Genomic DNA, 21,328 nt, shown 5'->3' with positions numbered 1-21,328 from the left:
GGTGTTCACTGCAGTCTTAGCCCATTGATTTTATATAGACTTAGGCTGGGACTAACTCAGCATAGGATCGCCAGCACAGGATAGTGGTTAAGAGCAGTGGCCTCTAAACTAGAGAGCCGAGTGTGTCTTTTCACTCCTCCACAAGCAGCCAACTGGACTAGTCAAAGTTCTCTTTCCCCTTAAATTTCCCCTTAAATGATTTAATAATAATTAGGTACTGTTAACCACACCCAACTCATGGTTTCCCAAGGACTATTAGGTATTCAAGGAGCCTCTTGTGGCGCAGAGTGGTAAGGCAGCAGACATGCAGTCTGAAAGCTCTGACCATGAGGCTGGGAGTTCGATCCCGGCAGCCGGCTCAAGGTTGACTCAGCCTTCCATCCTTCTGAGGTCGGTGAAATGAGTACCCATTTCATTTTACCGACCTCAGAAGGATGGAAGGCTTCAGACAGCATGTCGGCTGTTTTACTACCCTGTGCCACAAGAGGCTCTTCTATTATTTAGGAATGGTTAAAAATAGACCAAGTATTCACTCCAGTTTTTATTTATTAAGTGTTGTATAATCATTACAGTTAAAAGACATCTTAAATAACTACTAAATTATGCTATAAGAAAAGTAAATGGCAGGTAAGAGTGATTTTATCTTCCTCTAAGGGACTCACAGATGATGCTGTCACTTGGTTGGTGAAGGAGGGGTTCTGCTTTTCGTAAGGAAGACATCTGACATTTCATGCAAGCATCTGTCCAAACGCCACCCCCAGAAGTGTCAACGCATGGCTGCCAAATACACTAAAACTTTAATTTCAAAACATTCAAAAGGTGTGAGTAAAAGGATATTTATAATGGGGCCCAGAAGCTTTGGTTAATCTTTTGGAGGGGCTTGAATGCAACCCCACAAAGGTGCCCTCTGCAGAGTCAAACCATTGGTCTATCCAGGTCAATCTTGATTCCTCTGACCGGCCAGGTCTCAGGCCAGATGTCTTTCACAGGCCTGTTCCTTATCCTTTTCAAGGGAGAATCCCCAGGATCAAACCTGGGAACTTTAGCATGCCAGGCAGATGGGAAGGAGTTGCCCAGTACTGCTATCTGACCATTAAGCGCTGTCAAGTAATGCAGAAACTCTAGCAGAAGCAATAAAAGTGACAGTCTGCCAAAGCAAATATTACGATTGCCATGGTAACCTCAAAGCTAACCCATTTATTAGATGAACTTTTGTCCTGCTGCAGAATTGTGTCTTTACATTTTGTGGTCTTTGAGCACATCCCCATTATCTCCTTCAATATATATGCATCTGCCCAGTTAGGGTAGCATTTGATACATCCTTTGCTGTGGGTTGCATAGCCCAGGATAATTGTGTTAATCCTTATGGCTTCACAATACTTTCCAGTGCTAGGATCGCCAGCGCTGGGCGAGGGACTACCTGGAGTTTTTGGGGGCAGAGCCTGAGGAGAATGGGGAGAGGAAGACTTCAATGGGGTACAATGCTACAAGTCCCTCTTCCAGGGAGCTGATCTCTATCACCTGGAGATGAATCGTAATAGCAAAAGACCTCCAGCCCCTGCCTGGAAGTTGGCACCTCTGTTCATTGCTCCTTAGGCCTAAACACAAAACTTCTTAACCCCCATTAAAACAATGTTTATAAATAAATATTGATAAAATACATACTGACTTAATTGCTCTTCTCAATTCACACAATAGTGGCTCAGCTCTTTGGCTGGAAGGCTGCAGCCCATGTGGGTGCAACTATCCCAATTTCCTTTAAGTGACAGAGAGCTTACACATTGCCTTCAGTGGCTTATGGACGTCTTGTAAGTCTGACATTAATGTCTGTGGTTACTTTAGAAGAAGAAGAAGAAGAGAAGAAGAGTTGGTTCTTATATGCCGCTTTTCCCTACCCGAAGGAGGCTCAAAGTGGCTTACAGTCGCCTTCCCATTCCTCTCCCCACAACAGACACCCTGTGGGGTGGGTGAGGCTGAGAGAGCGCTGATATCACTGCTCGGTCAGAACAGTTTTATCAGTGCCGTGGCAAACCCAGCTGGTTGCATGTGGGGGAGCGCAGAATCGAACTTGGCATGCCAGATTAGAAGTCCGCACTTCTAACCACTACACCAAACTGGCTCTTAAACATCTGGTGGTCAGTGTAGAGCAGTCACAAGGAGAATAGTTCTCTTTGCAAGACAGTTTAACTTATGGAGTTCCAGGCCCCAAGACAGCATGGCATTGGTAGCCAGTTACGTTTACAGCTTTAAAAAGAAAGATGCAAAAGAATGACCAGTAGATCTGGCAATGATTATTATTCAAGACTGCTACTAAATGGGTTCTATGGTATTCAAGCTCCCCTTGTGTACAACCTCAGAGCACCATACAGGAAGTTTGTTGATACCATTTCCTGCTTGCCAGAGGCATCTATCTGGCCACGGTTACTACGGGACTAGGGGGACCTGTTGCTTTGATCCAACAATAAAATTTGTTGTTGTTCTCAATGGCAGGTGACGAGCCGGCCCACAGTTTGCTTTGTCCTGCTAGGAAATTCACTTAAAAGTAGTCAACAACCAATTGGACAGTTGCCAAATTGGTCCCTCAGAGTCAAAGAACCTCTAGGCCTATGTCCAATTTGGGGCCAGGCAAGGGCCTAGCCAAAATGCCTACCCATCATAAAACTCTAAACAGCCGTAACTTTGTAGAAATGAAGGAAATCCAACATGGCTTGACTAAAAAGAATGAAGCCAAATGGGACCAGTCCAGCTATATGGATCTGAAGGCCCTGTTTTGCAGAAGAAGAAGGAGAAGAAGAAGAAGAGTTGGTTCTTATATGCCGCTTTTCCCTACCCGAAAGTGGCTCAAAGCGGCTTACAGTCGCCTTCCCATTCCTCTCCCCACAACAGACACCCTGTGGGGTGGGTGAGGCTGAGAGAGCCCTGATATTCCTGCTTGGTCAGAACAGTTTTATCAGTGCCATGGCGAGCCCAAGGTTACCCAGCTGGTTGCATGTGGGGGAGCACAGAATCAAACCTGGCACGCCAGATTAGAAGTCCGCACTCCTAACCAATACACCAAACTGGCTCTATAAAGCAAAGAGCTCCATGAAGAACATCTGCATCTATACAATGGTGCTCAGCCAGGCCCAGCTTTTGATACAAGTAGTGATATACAGCTCTGGCTTGAGCCATAGAGCTAAATAGGGCCTTTAGCTTGCTGTTTCCTATGCCATTGTCATGTCCTTGGTGCTGTGATCTAGCAACATAAGTCAGCCTTTCTCAACTTTTTCTACCATTGAGAAACCCCTGAAACATTCTTCAGGCTTCAAGAAAGCCCACAAGTGGTGCGATTGTGCAGAATTTGGTTGGGAAGCAGAGCTGTGTACATGCCCACCCTGGCCCCTCCCCTTCCCACCCCCTCCAGGCTCATCAATGGCCATTTGGGAGGGGTCAGCGGGTCAACAGGACCATATATGTCCATATCTCACAACCAATGTTTAACAAATTTAATAAATACATTTCAAAATCAGCTCCCACCCATTCCGGAAACCCTTCCAGGGCTGTCAAGAAACTCGAGGGTTTCATAAAACCCCGGTTGAGAAAGCCTGGCTTAAGTGTTTGGTCCTGTTGCAAATAGCTATGTCCTTTTAATCCCCATTGGAATGGCCTGGTTATCAATTTGAGGTGGGCACCAAATCAGAAGCGATAACTGCTTCGACCAGCACCTAATTAAGCAAAGAAATCTAATTGGTTCCAATTTTTTGAGCCAACACTGTGGTTGGATTGTTTGTTACATATGACATGGCTGCTCTGAGCTTCGATATAATATTTTAAAAGTTCCCTGAAAAACATCATTGAATTTGGCTTTTTCGCTGACGGCAGACATTAGGCCTTTTCAAAGTAGTGTCCTAACATCCTAATTCTTTTTAAAGGACTTCTTTTTCTCCTTGGCGAACTTCCGCTTCTATTTCCACCTCCTCGTACTCTTCTACATCCGCGGTCGCATCTTGGTATTGCTGATACTCGGACACCAGGTCGTTGGTGTTTCCCTCTGCTTCCGAGAACTCCATCTCGTCCATCCCTTCGCCGGTATACCAGTGGAGAAAAGCTTTCCTCCTGAACATCGCCGAGAACTGCTCGGACACCCTGCTGAAGAGCTGCTGTATGGCCGTGTTGTTGCCGATGAACGTGGCCGCCATCTTGAGGCCACGGGGAGGAATGTCGCACACGGCCACCTTGACGTTGTTGGGGATCCAGTCCACAAAATGGCTGCTGTTCTTCGTCTGGATGGACAGCAGCTGCTCGTCCACTTCCTTGGTGGACATCCGGCCTCTGAAGATACACGCCACCGTTAAATACCTCCCGTGACGCGGATCACAGGCCGCCATCATGTTCCGGGCGTCGAACATCTGCTGGGTCAGCTCTGGAACGGAGAGCGCGCGATACTGTTGACTCCCTCGAGCCGTCAGTGGAGCAAAGCCCGGCATGAAGAAGTGGAGCCGGGGGAACGGCACCATGTTGACGGCCAGCTTCCTCAAATCCGCGTTCAGCTGGCCGGGAAAGCGGAGCGAGGTGGTGACTCCGCTCATCGTGAGGGACACCAAGTGGTTGAGGTCCCCGTAGGTGGGATTGGGAAGTTTCAGGGTCCTGAAGCAGATGTCGTACAAGGCCTCGTTATCGATGCAGAAGGTTTCGTCCGTGTTCTCGATCAGCTGGTGGATGGATAAGATGGCGTTGTATGGCTCGACGACGGTGTCCGAGACTTTTGGCGACGGGACCACGCTGAAGGTGTTCATGATTCTGTCGGGGTATTCTTCCTTGATCTTGTTCAGCAGAAGAGTGCCCATCCCGGAGCCCGTCCCGCCACCGAGGGAATGGACGAGCTGGAAGCCCTGCAGGCAGTCGCACGCTTCACACTCATTCCGCACAACGTCCATCACGGTTTCGATCAACTCGGCCCCTTCGGTGTAATGACCTTTTGCCCAGTTGTTGCCCGCGCCTGAATTTCCTGAGAGCACAATTATAAGGAGTTGGAGAGAGGCATGAAATATAAAGGACTAGTTTGCTAATGCTCCAAGTGAGTACAAAGATATTAGACAAATTTTGCCACACGCTAGATGACTGGAAGCAGTTTTATAGCATACTAGGGGCAAAGCCCGTTGTCTCCAAGAATACAACGGGCGCTAGAGCATGGCAGTGGGAAGAGGAAGGGGAGGAGTTGTCCAGTCTGTAAGGGCATGGGGTTGTCATGTGTGTTGTGTGGGAGGTTGTGGTGGCATGGTGGCAAATGAAGGCATGGGTGTGGAAATATTGGTGTCAAGAACCTGTGGTGTGGAATGTTTGTTGATTGTGGGAGAGGACTGGCCTTTGGGAATTGTGGCATAGTGGTTACAGATGAGCTTTCCAGAGGCATGTCCTCAGATATGTGAAGGGAAAATCAGACTGGAGACTCTTCTTAGGGGAAGATTACATGGCAACCAATTCCCCCCAGTTCTGCGTCATTTCCCTTCTTGTGTGAATTAGGCCACATTCACCAAAATGCCCCTCTGCCCTAATACACATGGGGTAGTCACAGTACACAGGTGTCCACCCTGTTCCCTCTATCTCCCATGTTTTCACTGTTGGTAAAATGTTATGTGCCCACATGCTTCTTTCATGGTTGCTCCTTAGAAGAACGGATTTTTGTACCCTATTGCTTACTACCCAAAGGAGTCTCAAAGCAGTTTACAAACACCTTTTCCATTCGTCTCTCCACAATAGTCAAACTGTGAGGTATGTAGGGTTGTGAGAGATCTGAGAGAACTGGGAATGGGCCGCAGTGACCCAGCAGGCCTCAGGTGTCTCAAAGCATTTTCCAATCGTCTTCCCCTTCTCTCCCCATAGCAGACTCCCCATGAGGGAGGTGGGGTAGCGAGCCTCACAGGGAAGCTGGCAGCCCTAAGAGGAAGACTCTCTGTGCACAGCAGTCTTGACCTTAGTAAGGTTTTTAATACTGTTTTTTTTATTTGCCAGGCCAAGGTTATTTGCCAGTTACTATTTCAGTGACAAAATAGACATTTACTTGTTCTCTATTTAGTTTCAGGCTGTAAATATTTATTTAGATCTTCCTGCACTTTCCAGACTCACAGGACTGATGCTGGTCTGCCTGTCTGCGCCCCAGAATACAAACAGTTGCTGATAAGGGCTGGCCATAACCCATAGGCCAGGAGGGACACTCCTGCACCACTCCCTACCAACTGCAGGCAAAAATGGCTCATTTGAAGGCTGGACTCTGAGGCATTGTACGATTTTGAAGTCCCACCTCCAAACCTCCAGGAATATTTCCAACCCAGGGGTAGCCAACCTACAGGTGTGGCCTGGAGAGCTCCTGGAATTACAGCTCACCTGCAGAGTATAAAGATCAGCTCCCCAGGCATAAAGGGCTACTTTGGACAGGGTTGTGGTATAGAAGAAACATTTAAGGCTTCCCACACAGGTTGTTGTTGAATTGAAAGACTTGAGGCCTACTGCACAGGGTTGTTGTGCAGATGAAACAGGAGACAAAAGAGCCAGCTTCCTCTGCAGAATAACGCTGTGCAGTGGCCTCAAATCTGCAGAGAGTTGCAAAGAAGAAATACACATGGCTTGGCTGTGTCTAACCCCCGGCCAGAGCAGTATTTTAAGTGAGGAGGGGCTTTTCTGTGGCCTCCCTGTCAGGCAACTGTTTGGCAGAAGGGGAAAGTCCCCCTCCCCCTCAAAAGGAAGGCCCTCAGTCTCCCCTGCGTTGCTCTTGGAAAGGCCTCCTTCCCTCAGTCAGGGCCTGTCAGAGTCTCCTTCGCAGCAGACCTGGAGGGGGGTGGGGGGCACTCTGCAGCCTCCTGCCAGCTCTGTCAGGGTTCTGAGGCAATTTGCAGTTGGACATGGCAGTTAGGACAGCCTTGGGGCAAAAAGGGCTGGCACAGCCTCTGTTCTCACCCCCCTTGGCAGCCCTGCTGACCTCCTCTCCCTGCGGTGGTCAGGAGCAGACTGGCAGCCAGACTGGGCTGGGTGAATGGAATTTTGGTCTGTCCTGGTGAGGGGCCAATAGGAAGGCACTTTGCGCGCCTCCCCATTGGCTGCTTGGCCCTGGATGGACACTCGGAGGGCCCAATCAGGAGCCGCTTCGCGGCTCCTGATTGGGCCCTCTGAGTTTTTATCCTGGACAGGGCCCGCCCTAACTCCTCCCCAGGTGGCCTTACTCTTTTATTTAATAGGACCCTGTCCTATTTAAAGATTGTAAAAAAAATCATACTGGTAAATAATTCCCCCCCCCATAGTTTGCTTGCCGTAGTAGTTAAGAGTGGTAGCCTGTGAGCTGGAGGACTGGGTTTAATTCCCCACTCCTCTGTATGTAGCCAGCTGGATGATCTTGGACCAGTCACAGTCCTGTTAGAGCTGTTCTCACAGAGCAGTCCTGTCAGAGCTCTCTCAGTCTCCTGGAATTGGAGTTCTTCTGCAGACTATAGAGATCAGCTTCCCAGGCGGAAATGGCTACTTCGGAGGAGGATTTTTCTATGACAGCTCACCTCCAGACAACAGAGATCAGTTCCCCTGGAGAAAAGGGCTACTTTGGAGGGGGGACTCTGTGGCTTTATGCCCTACAGAGATCTAGGGATGCCAGCCTGCAGGGGGGACCTGAGGATCCCCCAGAAGGACAGCTCTTCATCAGACCCCAGAGGTCAGTTTCTATGGAGAAAAAGGCTGCTTGGGGTGGCCCCTGCAGCCTTGTGCCCCACAGAAGTCCAGGGATGCCAACCTCCAGGGTGGAACTGGGGATCCCCCAGAATGACAGCTCTTCATCATACTGCAGAGATCAGTTCCCCTGGAGAAAAGGGCTGCTTAGGAGGGGGGGACTGCAGCCTTGTTCCCCACAGAGGTCCAGGGATGCCAACCTCCAGTGAAGCTCACTGGGGCAGCCTGTGCTTCCTCCTCTCCCTTCCAGGGCTGAGCTACTCACTGAGGCTGGCTCTATTTCCACCCAGCATGTCCTGAGAGCAGCAGGAAGTTGGGGACAGAGAGCTGGCTCCTTATCAGCCCTTCCCAATAGGGGCTCAAATACCAGGGAGGGCTATTACTGGCCAAGGGCCAATCAGGTAGCGAGTGACCCATAGGTTTTGAAAATATATGGTTTGCTGATGCACATACCATGAATAAAGTTATCAGGTCGAAAGAGTGGACCGATTTTGCTAGATCGCACGCTGTCCATGGTGCCAGGCTCCAGATCCACCAGGATAGCCCGGGGAACATATTTATGAGCTGTGGAGAAAGGAATACTGTTTAGAGTTAGCAAATCCACAAAGCTTAGGTTCACAGTGCCAATCCTAATGGCAAAAAAAAAATGTTGAGAAAGGCTGAATTACAAAATCACAAAGACAAAGCCAGGAAAATTCACAAGGAGTCTCAGGGAATTAGCATTACTCTGCAGCTGCCCTGCCTCGGTGAAAATACACCCCTCCCTGCAAAAGAATCAGTTTAGTGGCACAAGATTTAAAAAACACTCCAGAGCTTCTGCCAGAGGACTCCTCCCCCATACAAATTGCAGCCCTGTGCAAAGGGTGGTGGTGTTGCAGCTGACGTTGCACAGGTACACACATCGGCAACTATCACAGCTTGCAATGCTCGTGTCAATGGATTCTACCGAGCATTCTGTACACCCAACATGTTCCCCCATATCAGGCGATCGTGTGGCTTCTTCCCATTTTTCACAGTGGCCAATAACACAGCAGAGAATCCCGTACGGCTCTGTGAGATGGAAAACGGGGCTTCACTGCTGCTTGTCAGTTTCAAGGAAAGTTTAGTCAGTTTTCACATTGGTTCCCTCCACCCCTTTGCCTGCATTCCTTTCTGTTCCCTTTGATTCAACCAACTCACGCTGAAATGCATGTGCAAAACCTGAACCACAGGGAGTTAAAGGGAAGGTGTTTCCCTCCAGCCTGAGTAGCCTGTACTTTACCCAGCCAGTTTGGTGCAGTGGTTAGGAATGCGGACTTCTAATCCGGCAAGCTGGGTTCGATTCTGCACTCCCCCATGTGCAGTCAGCTGGGTGACCTTGAGCTCACCACAGCACTTATAAAGCTGTTCTGACCGAGCAGTGATATCAGGGCTCTCTCAGTCTCACCCACCTCACAGGGTGTCTGTTGTGGGGAGAAGAAAGGGAAGGCGACTGTAAGCCGCTTTGAGCCTCCTTCGGGTAGAGAAAAGCGGCATATAAGAACCAACTCTTCTTCTTCACCTCTGTGGCCGGCTGAGCAATCCTGTCCACCTATCCAGATTTCATGAACCATTAATCACATGTAGACTTCAATGCAAAGAGACATAAATGACAAAGTGGTTTCTGTTTTCATTACTTTAATCTCTCCACCCAGGGACCCAGCCTCCCCCTACTTACAATAGGCTTCATTGAAATACACGTTCACCCTCTCCAACTGCAGCGGTGAGTCCCCACAGTAGTTGCCCCCGACGTCGATTCCCTGCTCATCGCTTATGACTTCCCAGAACTGAAATGGGAAATAAAAAGATCAAAGCAAATTTTTAAAATGTCACTTTGGAGATTTTTTTGTGCATTTATCAACTGATATTTCAAGCATTTATTAGAGAGCCAGCTTGGTGTAGGGGTTAAGAGTAGTGGCTTCTAATCTGGCAAGCTGAGTTTTATTCCCTGCTCCTCCACATGCAGCCAGCTGGGTGACCTTGGGCTCGTCACTGCCCTGATAGGGCTGCCTGACTCTGGAACTACTGTACCATCCTGACACAAATTAGCGACTTTCCCCCATAGGATGTCATGGTTGTTTTGCTCTGTGGTGACTAGCTGCCTTGGGCATTATTGAATCAATGCATTGCAATGGCTGGACAGATCTGCAATCACACTTTTGCATTAGTTTGACCACCCGTGCATGTCTACACATCTTTAGGGTTTAGAGCTGAGAACTCCAAGCTGAGAAATAGCTGGAGATTTTACATATGGAGTCTGGGGTGGATGGGGTTGCAGCAGTAGGGTTGCTAGCTTTGGGTTGGGACATACCTGGAGACTTTGGGGTGGGGCCAGAAGAGGGTGGGACTTGGGGCCAGGAAGGGCTTCAGTATAATGCTATGGAGTCCACCCTCCAAAGCAGCCATTTCCCCCAGGGGAACTAATCTCTATCGCCCAGAGGTGAGCTATAATTCCAGGGGATCTCCAGGTCCCACCTGGGGACTGGCATCTCAGGTGAAGGGGGAAGGAAACTCAGTGGAGGTGTAATTCCATACAGTCCACCCTCCTGAGCAGCCATTTTATCCAGGGGAACTGATATTCGCAGTCTGGACATCACTTGTAATTCCAGGAGATCTCAAAATTCCACTGGAGGTTGGCAAGACAGATGGGGTATCCTTTCCCCCAGGGTGAAAGGCTGGGGAAAACCAGGAGCAAGCCAACAATCCAAGAGGCCTCCTATGGATTGCTTTCCAATTGGACTAGATGGACCACTTATCTGACCCAGCAGGGTCCTACTTCTAAAGACCTATGGCAAAGCAGGGCTCTGAGCCATGCCTGCCTCTTCAGATGGGAATGGGTAGCAATCAAAACTTGAATAGGAGAGAACATCTTCAGAGAGTCCCTCAGAAAACCAGCCAAAATAAGGGCTGAAAAGCAATTTGAGAAGAGAGCTGTGGCTCAGCGTTAGAGCATTATGCTTTGCATGCAGAAGGGCCCATGTTCATTCTCCAGCATTCTCCAGCATCTCCAGTTGGATCAGGTCGTGTAGAACTTCTGACCATCCAAGTAGACAATACTGATCTCCAGGCCCTTCCTGGGCGTTGTCAAACCTCGTGTACAGGTTTCCTTGCTACATCAGTGCCCACAAAACATGACATGTCATCCTGCCATGAAGACTTTTCATTGAGAAATGAAGAGCGGTGCAGAGAGCAAGGCAAAATGCAGAACGTGATTCTGAGTCCCCAAAGAACATAACGCTTATCTCGTCTTCCCACTCTTCCAGCCTCTTTATCTGGGGAAGCCAGGGCAGCCGGGTGAAAACCATTACTCACGCTTTCTGTAGCTGTTAGCTTTTTAATGTTAAAGGCCTCTTGTCTTCTTTTCCCTGTTCATCTGCCCATAAGATATTGGCATATTCTCCAGTCCTACAGGAGCGAGAGCTTTCCTCTAACCCAAAATTCTCCAAGAGCAGCTAGTTCCATGCCTTTGGAAGCAGGGTGATAGCAGTCTCTCTTTGTCCCAGCATCTGGAGCTTAAAGGTATATTTCCTCTGGATATGGAGGCTCACTGTTATTGTTATTAGCTCCTGGTGGATTGGCCCTCCTACACTTAAACCTGTTGACTTCCCTGTTGAGATTATTTCGGAGGAATGGCAAGAAATCAAGAATAAGTTTTAAAATACTCCAAGATGAGAAAAAGAGAGAGGAGGGTTAGCAGTTCCAGATATAGAATTATAATATCAAGCCACAGGTTTCCTCTGTATTTTGGAATGGATTAAAAATCCAAGACAAAGAATAGTAAAACTTATATTTATTCATTTTATTTATTTATAATTTAATTTATATCTCACTTCTTTTGGTAAAGTTGTCTTAAAGTGGCTTACAGAATAAAATATAAAACAATCTGTTCTGCTATATATTTCTGGTAAGGCCTTGGAGGAGGAGCGTGTCTCATGGCTTAAGTGCCACTCAGTGCTTAGTACCCAATCAGGGTGGCTGTCCCGCCCCTGAGTGCTGCCTCCTCCAACCAGCTTGCCTGTCTGTCCAGCGACCAGCCAATTGCCTTTCATCCCCCACCCCTAACCTCCCCCTCCTCCTTCTACTTCCCTCTGAGGCTCGGAGGCTGCAGATCCCTGCCACATGAGAGCTGCCCCTGATGGTGTGTTCCCTAACAGCTGCCTGCAGCCTTTCCAGACCCTGGGGGAGGGAAGAGGCCATATGCAGAGTTCTTCCACCCCCATCCCCAATCTAGTGCCTGTTGAATTCCTGAATGCAACAGTCTTTGTCCCTAGTAAATAAATAAAATCCTTATCTAGAATCATAGAACCATAGAGTTGAACGGGGCCATACCAGCTATCTCATCCAACCCCCTGCTCAGTACAGGATCAAGCCTAAAGCATCCAGGATAAGGATATGTTCAGCTGCTGCTTGAAGACTGCCAGTGAGGGAGAGCCTACTGCAATCTTGTTCACAGCCAAATGGCTCTGATTGTGAATTCCGCCCCTTCCCCATTATCTAGCCAAAACCCCTCCATGTGTAGTTTCTTCTCCAAGCTGAACATTCTCAAGTCCTTCAGCTTTCCTCACAGGGCTTGGTCTAGATAAGCAGGCTTGGAGAATATTCTAGGATAGGAGTAATCAACCTGTGGTCCTCCAGATGCCCATGGACTACAATTCCCATGAGCCCCTGCCAGCGTTTGCTGGCAGGGGCTCATGGTAATTGTAGTCCATGAACATCTGGAGGACCACAGGTTGACTACCCCTGTTCTAGGAAACCCAGAATTTCTCACCTAATTTCATTAACTGTTTTATTTCAGTTTCATTCCCTGGCTTCATTCACTGGTCAAACAAACAAACAAGATCCTTGTCTAGATAAACAAGGTGGGAGAACATTTGAGAATACTCAGGTTTTCTCCCCTAAGGCATGGGAAAGTGCCATCAGCATTAATAGGGAAACAACATAAGGGGGTGGCAGGTGACAGTGGATGAGCGAGAGGGTTGTGAGTGTCCTGCATAGTGCAGGGGGTTGGACTAGATGACCCAGGGGGTCCCTTCAGAACTTCACCCGCGAGACATCAGGTTAACTTGACAGCTTTATTAACTGGTTTGTTCAGTTCCACCAACCAGGTTTCATTAAGTGGCTTATTGTGATGCCTGCACTGGATCCGGACTTCTAAGGGAAGTGCTGCCCACCCTGAGAACGTTCGCTGAGAACGTTCAAGTTGCAGCAGGCACAGGACGCTTTGGACACCACCACGGCTGTTCATTCCAGATGTGCAGCCATCTTAGCCTGCAGCAGCAAAACAAGAGAGGAGTCCACAGCTGCACCTTAAAGACTTAACAACATTTACTCCACCATGAGCCAACATCAGAACAACAGCCTCTAATCTGGTGAGCTGGGCTGGATTCCCTTCTCCTCCTCCACAGGCAGCCAGCTTGGTTTAGTTTAGTTTAGTTTATTAGATTTCTAGCCTGCCACTCCCAAAAGGCTCGTGGCGGGTTACAAAACACATAGTAAACCCCAGTAAAAATACCCCTAAAGCTAAAAATGACAACACAATCTCCAATTACAAATCTACCATTTATTACCATTTAATTGGGCTAATCATGGTCCTGTTAGATCTGTTCCCACAGAGCAGTTCTGTCAGAGCTACCTCACAGGGTGTCTGTTGTGGGGACAGGAAGGGGAGGCAATTGTAAGCTGCTTTGAGACTCCTTCGTACAGTGAAAAGCGGGATACAAAAACCAGCCCTTCTTCTTAAGCTTTTATGAGCTGGAGGCTGCTTCAACTAAGGTTCCCAGGTCCCCCCTAGTCACCAGCAGGGAACAGAGGTAGCATTGCCAAATGAGACTGGGAAACCCTTGGAGATCTGGGTGTGGAGTCTGGGGAGGACAGGGGCCTCAGTAGGGCACAATGCCCCAGAGCCCACCCACCAAAGCATCTGCTTTCTCCCGGGAAACTCATCTCTGTAGTCTGGAGATGAGCTGTCATTCAAGGGGATCTCCAGGTCCCAGCTTCATTTGATGATCCTGGAATGCATTCTGTTAGCCTCCAGGGTGCCTTTGGACTCCTGTTTTATTTTGTTACTGTTGGCTACAGTATTGAAGTAGTAGCCAGCTTTCACTCCTTTTCACGTTCTCCGGGCATCCTCACCTCTCTCTACCTACCCTGACCATTTTTTCCAATTTGTTCTGCTGCTGCTAAGCAGACTGTATTTTCACTGATATTGCAACAGCCACATAAGACAACGGGGGGGGGGGGGGGGATCTTGACTCCGTGCTGCCTAAATCCCCATTCCTGTCCATTGCCAGGAATGTCACTCCCTGGAACGCCACCCTTACCTTTGCTCCAATTTGGTTCCCGCACTGGCCGATCTGTACGTGGACAATTTCACGCATTTTCCCGCACGCAGAATCCCAGCAGCGATGGTCGACGGTGGTATTTCCAGACGTGCTTTTTGCAATGAGTTGTTCTTGCTGTGTCAGCGATAGCCGCTCCTGTCCTTTGCAGAATGTGTGCATTGGTGGGAGGGCCACACATAACACACACACACAACCTCAAGGGAGTTGCTGGGGCCTCCCCTTTTGCTGAGTAACCAGAACTCCGATACTGTGTTCACAAGAAACTCCCTAAACACTAAAGCATTTCTGTAGACACTCCAGCCTGGCTTCCTGCAGGCAGACACACAGGCTAGCATCTATCACAGGGACTCAAAACTGCCACCAAGGTTCCCTTATGTTCTGCCTGGAAATTGCAACAGAGAGCCACACAGTCCCACTGCATACCGCAATGGTTAGACCGCACCGGGAATACTGTGTGCAGTTCTGGAGGACTCACTTCAAATAGGGCCTGGACCAAACTGAGAGGGTTCAGAGGAGAGCAAGGAGGATGAAATGAGGCCTGGGGACCAAGCTCTATAAGAAAAGGCGGAGGGACTTGGGAATGTTCAGCCTGGAGGAGAGGAGGTGGAGAGGGGACAGGATTGCTGTCTTAAGTATTTGAAAGGTTGTCACTTGGAGGAGGTCAGGGAGCAGTTCCTGTTGGCAGCAGAGGAGAGGACCCACAATCATGGGTTTAAACTACAGGTAGAGTAGTATCAGCTAGAGAACAGGGGGGACGGGAAATTCAGTTCGAGTAGTTCAGCAGTCGAATGGGCTGCCTAAGAAGGTGGTGAGCTCCCTCTCATTGGTGGTCTTCAAGAAGTGGCTGGACAGATACTTATCCTGGATGCTCTAGGCTGATCCTGCACTGAGCAGGGGGTTGGACTAGATGGCCTGTAGGGTCCCTTCTGACTCTGTGATTCTCTGAGTCTATAAGCAGCCTGACCTAGATGGTTTAGGCTAGCAACTAAACTGGTTGAGGCGGTGTTCCACCCCCACTATGAAGAAAGGTTGAAGAAGTTAAGGCTTGGAGAAATGACGACGGAGGGGTGACACGACAGAAATTTACAAAATTATACATGGGGTAGAGAAGGTAGAGGAAGAAGCCCGTTTCTCCCTGTTTCACAATACAAGAATTTGTGGGCGTTCAATGAAACTGATGTGCAGGAACAGATAAAAGGAAGTACTTCTTCGCCCAAAGAATCATAGCCTCATAGCATACCTTGCCTCCTGCCACCCCTAGATGGGTCCACATTCTTCTGGGAAAACACAGAGGCAAAATAGGTATTGAGCCTTTCTGCTTTCTCTCTCTCCACTGTCAGAGTCTCTCCATCTTCACCCAACAGCTGGCCAATTGCCTTGTTTGCCTTACGTTTGCTCCTCACATATCTGAAGAAGCTTTTATTGTTATAGTGGGCTTCCCTGGTCAGTCTCTGCTCCCTCCCAGCTTTGGCCTCTCTGATGGCTGACCTGCAGTGCTTAGTAACCTGCAGATACTCTTCTTTAGAGGTCTGTCCTTTTCTCCATCTCTTGAACATTTTCTTTTTCTTCTCTGGCTTCTCCATCCCCCTGCACAATGCATAGAATCATAGAGTTGGAAGGGGCCATACAGGCCATCTAGTCCAACCCTCTGCACAATGCATAGAATCATAGAATCATAGAATCATAGAGTTGGAAGGGGCCATACAGGCCATCTAGTCCAACCCCCTGCACAATGCATAGAATCATAGAGTTGGAAGGGGTCATACAGGCCATCTAGTCCAACCCCCTGCACAATGCATAAAATCATAGAGTTGGAAGGGGCCATACAGGCCGTCTAGTCCAACCCCCTGCTCAACGCAGGATCAGCCCCAAAGCATCCTAAAGCATCCAAGAAAAGTGTGTTTCCAACCTTTGCTTGAAGACGGCCATCACTTGCTCCTTTCTCTTCCAGCATTCTGGTCCATGGGATGACTCTCATCATGTCTCTGAGCTTATTAAAGTTTGCCCTGTGAAAGTCTAGCAGATATGTCTGACTATAAACTTTCTTGCCCCTCCCGATCTTATAAAAAATGCTAGGAGGACATGGTCACTTCCCTGCAGGGTCCCGACCCCCTTCACTCCATCCACCAGCTCTTGCCTGTTGGGTCAGTATTAAGTCAAGCACGACTGAGCCCCTCGTAGGTTCTTCCACCATTTGATAAACGAAATTGTGATCCAGGCAACTGACACCTGTCACGGAAAATGATGGTGGCAACCAGCATAGACAGCTTCAAGAGGGGACTCAATGAACATATGGAGCATGAGGTCCATCAGCAGCTATGAGTCACAATCGAGATGAAACAATGTGCCCAAGGCAGCTATGCTCTATATTCTTGGTGCTTGGGGAGCACAGTGGGAGTTCTGGCCCCACTGAGGGACCTCCTGATGACACCTGGGTTTTGGTTTATTGATTGTCCTCAAGGTGGCAGCTGGGTGGGAAGCAGGGAGACACAACACACAATTTCAAACACAACCCTTCCTGCATGCGGTCTAACGCTCTTTGCCCTGTCTCACACGGAGGCTGTTTGTTTGTTTGTTTTGTTACATTTATATGCTGCCCTCCCTGGAGGCTCATTGTGATCCTTGGTGCTTCATCCATAAGCCGCAGTGAAACGCATCTCTTGCAGAGAGGGAGATTTTGTTATCTCTGAGCACCACACATTCCTTCTGTAGGAGGCTAAGATTACCATTCGAGATATTTTCTTTACTGTCGATAGCAAGCAGAGTTCCCTATTTTAGGACAGGACAGCCCTGTGCTTTTCAGATGTTATTTTCTAGTCCACAGAGGACCTTGGGAGAACTCTGACTCTTCATACAATGGAATCAGAGCCTTTAATGCAGAATTTTCAGCACCTTTTTTTCAGAGGACAGGCAGGCCTGGAGGATCATTGTCCATGGGGTCCTGATGGGTCAGACACGACTTCGCAGCTAACAACAACAATCCTATAATGGTGCCCAAAATGTAGTTCTCCAGATGTCCATGGACTATGGTTACTATGAACCCCTGCCAATTAACCATGCTGGCAGGGCCTCATGGTAACTGTAGTCTATAGACATCTGGAAAGCTGTAATTTGGCCACAGGCAAGAGACATTCAGAGGTCTTTGTCACTTTCTGCCTCATTGTAGCACTCCTGAACTTCCTTGGTAGTGTCCCATGCAAGGAGGAACCAGAGCGGACCCTGCTTAGCATCTGAGAGCTGGTGAGAGTGAGCTAGCCCGGGCTAACTGGGTCCGGGTCAGCACCAATACCAAATGACAGAAGCAGGATTCCTTGCAGGAACCCACGACAAGGAAAAAGAACATCAGAAACTGCGAGGGTGAAGAGTGAAACCCGTAAACCAAAGCAGAACCCCAAACCACATGAAACAGTACGCAAGCTTTCAAGGTCTCCAGAAGAATGAACTCTGCAAAACTTGATCATGGCCCTGCCAGACTTCTTGGCTTCCCACAGGGACTAGCTGCTCCTCTCACACTGCTTAGCGTGTAGAACAGTGGTCCCCTACCCCCAGTCCGGGGACCGGGACCGGTCCGTAGATCAGTCGGTACCAGGCCGCAGCTCCTCCTCGTCCTCCTCCCCGGCTGCTGCCTCGGGGGCTGCCCTGCCACTCTACCACTGACTCACCTTTGGTGCTCTCCAGTGGCCGTCATGGCTGGGGCTCCCCCTCAACATGGCACTGCGCAGCTGCTGCTGGCAGCACTCCCCAGTGGGCAGCAGGAAGTCAGGGGTGCCGGCGGGAAAGCAAATGGAACAGGGGCTCAGGTGGTGGCGATAGCCCTCAGCAAAAGACTACCCCCACCCAGGGCCTCAGTAAAATTGTCAAGCATTGACCGGTCCCCGGTGATAAAAAGGTTGGGGACCACTGGTGTAGGAAATGCTCAGCAGGAAGTTGTGTTACTGGGGAGAAGAGAAGTGCCTGCTTCTTCCTCCTGGAGAAGAGAATGAGACATTCTTTGCCATCCACTCAATGTCCTCTAAGATTCAGCAGAGTTCTGAGCCAGTCAGTCAAGGACATGAAGAGTAAACTGGCCAATGACGGCCGGTTTGCCCAAGAGCAGAAGAACTGAAAAGATGTGAAAGGATACCAATCTCCAGATTAGACCTGGAGGTCTGCCAGAATTATAACTCATCTCCCGATGATAGAGATAACTTCTCCTGGAGAAAATGGCTGCTTTAGAACAGGGGTAGTCAACCTGTGGTCCTCCAGATGTCCATGGACTTCAATTCCCATGAGCCCCTGCCAGCATCTGCTCATGGGAATTGTAGTCCATGGACATCTGGAGGACCACAGGTTGACTATCCCTGCTTTAGAAGGTAGACTCCATATCATTATATTCTGCTGAGACCCCCTCAAATCTCCAGGGATTTCCCAACCTGGAACTGGCAACCCCAAAATAGAGTCTTTAAATGCCTAGGGTTGAGGTCAAATAAACACCAACATAAAACTGGTTTCTCTGTCGAAGCCCCACTCATCCATCTGGGGTTATTAAAGTCATTCTGCCCTTTCCCCCTCCTGTCGCCGAAAGATTAGAAGCAGGATTTGAAGGGCAGAACTGTTTTAGTTGTTAAGTTTTAATAGTTTATTCCAGACTCTATGTTCGCACTTTTAATAGTTTTTATTGTGTCCTGTGGTCTGATGCAACCAGCCCTGAGTCTGGATAGAAAGGGTGGGTGACAAATATAATTAATAAGAATAATGCCCCCGGCAGAGTGGAGTTTTAGAGAACTAGAAAAATAACTGTGCTGATTACGTCGGTGGGTCTTAACAAAAGACACGGCGTGGCTTTTCTTTCGTGAGAGAGACCCTGCTGTTACAAACCTGGCCCTGTCTGGATAAAGCCCTCTCTTTTTGAAAAAAAATATCCCCAAGCAGCCACAAAGTCCTTTTAATAAAAGTTAATTTCCCTTCCTCAGACTTCACGGGTGTGTTATTTGCTGATAAGGAACATCAGTTCCCTCGGGGAGTTTGCAGCCGTAGGGTGTGCGTGAGGATAGGGTACGAGGGAGAGAGCTTTACCAAAAATATATTTCTCTTCAAAAGACCACGACATCCACCCAGGAACAAACAGTCTTAAAAAAAGAGACAACGAAAGAGGAATGTGGTAGAATCACCTAAAATTATGGCTGATATAGAGATTAAACATTAGTTCTTCTCCTCTCCCATGGTTGTATATGTGGATTAGTGGGAGTGCGATTCAAACATTGGGGACTGTTAATAGTATTGGCCAGCGGGCAGGATCTGACCACTACTGCGGCCCTCCAGATGTCCAGGGGCTTGTGGGAATTGTAGTCCATGGACATCTGGAGGGCTGCAGTTTGACTACCCCTGATTTAAATGGTCCAGTCAGTTTGAATGTGGAGAATTCCCACCAAGCCTATCACAGGCTTTGGTGGGAACCCAACCCTGCACATTTGGGTGGTGGGCTGTCGAGTTCAGTTCAGTTGTGTGCGACCTAATAAAGAGGAGATGTTTTGGCACACGAGTGACTCCATGCCTTGTTGAACCCACTGTTTATTACCCATGCTTTAAAACTCAAGGTCGCTCAAAGATTCCTCCAAATGCACCCTGCAGGGCGACCTTGGGCTAGTCACAGTTTTGATAATGCTGTTCTCACAGAGCAATAATATCAGGGCTCCCTCAGCCTCACCTCCCTCACAGGGTGTCGGTTGTGGGGAGAAGAAATGGAAGGCAACGGTAAGCCTCTTTGAGACTCCTTGTGGCAGAGAAAAGCGGCATATAAAACCCAACTCTTCGTCAGTAATATCAGGGCTCTCTCAGCCTCCCCTCCCTCACAGGGTGTCTGTTGTGGGGAGAGGAAAGGGAAGACAACTGTAAGCCGCTTTGAGACTCCTTCTGGCAGAGAAAAGCGGCATATAAAACCCAACTCTTCTTCTTCAGTAATATCAGGGCTCTCTCAGCCTCCCCTCCCTCACTGGGTGTCTGTTGTAGGGAGAGGAAAGGGAAGGCAAATGTAAGCCGCTTTGAGACTCCTTCTGGCAGAGAAAAGCGGCATATAAAACCCAACTCTTCTTCTTCAGTAATATCAGGGCTTTCTCAGTCTCACCTCCCTCACTGGGTGTCTGTTGTGGGGAGAGGAAAGGGAAGGCAAATGTAAGCTGCTTTGAGACTCCTTCTGGCAGAGAAAAGCGGCATATAAGAACCAACTCTTCTTCTTCCACAGACTAAGCTGCTGGCCTCCAATTGCTCTCTGTTAATCCACGTAGTGTTGATGCCAAGGGCTGATGCTGGGGCCACCTTGGAAAATAAGCACCAGCTTGTCGTCTGCAGCTAAACATGAGGGGCTGAGTCATGGGGACAGAACAGACCAAGCACAGTGGCCCTCATTGCTTGGTAATTGTGCTTGTGAGATGGTCTCACGAGGATGTATAGAACTTGGAAAAATTGGACATGTGCTTTTGGGAGTGAACATAACAGACAGCAGGCATGATTAAAGCCTAGGCTACGCTTGCCAATTCCCAGGTGGCACCTGGAGTTCTCTCACTATCACACTTAACCTCTAGATGGCTGAGATTAGTTCCCCTTTGTTCAAGTGCTTTGAAGCCATCTCTTTCTCCTCCCCCCCCCCAAATGATTTAAGGCAGTGGTAGTCAACCTGTGGTCCTCCAGATGTCCATGGACTACAATTCCCATGAGCCCCTGCCAGTGTTTACTGACAGGGGCTCATGGGAATTGTAGTCCAAGGACATCTGGAGGACCACAGGTTGACTACCCCTGATTTAAGGTGTTTGCTCCTGGGGGGGGGGAGGGGGAACACACACAATTTTCCTACCGCAGGTTAGCAACAGTTCAAAAAACAGCCATGCACCTCCCCATTGGTCTGCATACTTTAAAGTGCTGGTCAGAGTAGACAACACCAATGATAGACAGAGTTGATATGTGAAGGGGCTGATTTTGTGTGTTCCTACATGTGTGTACATTGATACACATGTGCAAGAGAAAATGATGCATGTGTGCAAAACACACACACTTGAGTGCAAGAGGCCAAAGGCAAAAGTTTGGGGAAATGACCACTCTGCCAATTCAAATAGAGAACACAGTCTGCATTAATAATTTTTATTAGGAGCAGCCCAGCAACCCAATGAATTACAGTGTGCAAGCAATTAATAGAACTCTTCAACTTCATCTTACAAATCTTTTTAAAAGGGGGGGATGACACAAATTTTTCATGATCTGAAGACCTTCTCATGTATTGATTTATTTATTTAGAAAATTTCTTTGTC

At 48.5% G+C, this 21,328-nt stretch overlaps 1 protein-coding gene across 2 annotated transcripts; it reads right to left on the bottom strand.

Moving 5' to 3' along the window:
• Positions 1 to 528: 528 nt before the first annotated feature.
• Positions 529 to 14,258, bottom strand: TUBB1 (tubulin beta 1 class VI). 2 transcript variants are annotated; one of them, XM_077335729.1, is made up of 5 exons: positions 14,028 to 14,160; positions 12,810 to 12,975; positions 9,386 to 9,494; positions 8,143 to 8,253; positions 529 to 4,987 (listed from the first exon to the last, which is right to left on the bottom strand). In XM_077335729.1, the coding sequence occupies exons 4-5, from the start codon at positions 8,201 to 8,203 to the stop codon at positions 3,906 to 3,908; spliced, it is 1,143 nt and encodes a 380-aa protein (XP_077191844.1). In that variant the 5' UTR covers positions 8,204 to 8,253; positions 9,386 to 9,494; positions 12,810 to 12,975; positions 14,028 to 14,160; the 3' UTR covers positions 529 to 3,905. The 2 variants fall into 2 exon arrangements, with proteins under 2 accessions (XP_077191844.1, XP_077191843.1); XM_077335728.1 differs by lacking the exon at positions 12,810 to 12,975 and having other exon boundaries at positions 14,028 to 14,258.
• Between the last annotated feature and the right edge of the window lie 7,070 nt (positions 14,259 to 21,328).

Source organism: Paroedura picta, chromosome 4 (genome assembly GCF_049243985.1).
Source record: "Paroedura picta isolate Pp20150507F chromosome 4, Ppicta_v3.0, whole genome shotgun sequence".
NCBI lineage: Eukaryota > Metazoa > Chordata > Lepidosauria > Squamata > Gekkonidae > Paroedura > Paroedura picta.
This window is presented reverse-complemented; position numbering and strand designations above follow the sequence as displayed.

What these genes read in the sequence shown, in the direction of transcription:
- TUBB1 (XM_077335728.1), bottom strand. Translation starts at nt 14,207, where the DNA reads ATGCACACATTCTGCAAAGGACAGGAGCGGCTATCGCTGACACAGCAA. An exon ending in GGAACCAAATTGGAGCAAAG is followed by an intron (nt 9,495 to 14,027) that starts GTAAGGGTGGCG and finishes TTCCCATTTCAG; the next exon opens with TTCTGGGAAGTCATAAGCGA. An exon ending in GTATTTCAATGAAGCCTATT is followed by an intron (nt 8,254 to 9,385) that starts GTAAGTAGGGGG and finishes CTTTCTCCACAG; the next exon opens with CTCATAAATATGTTCCCCGG.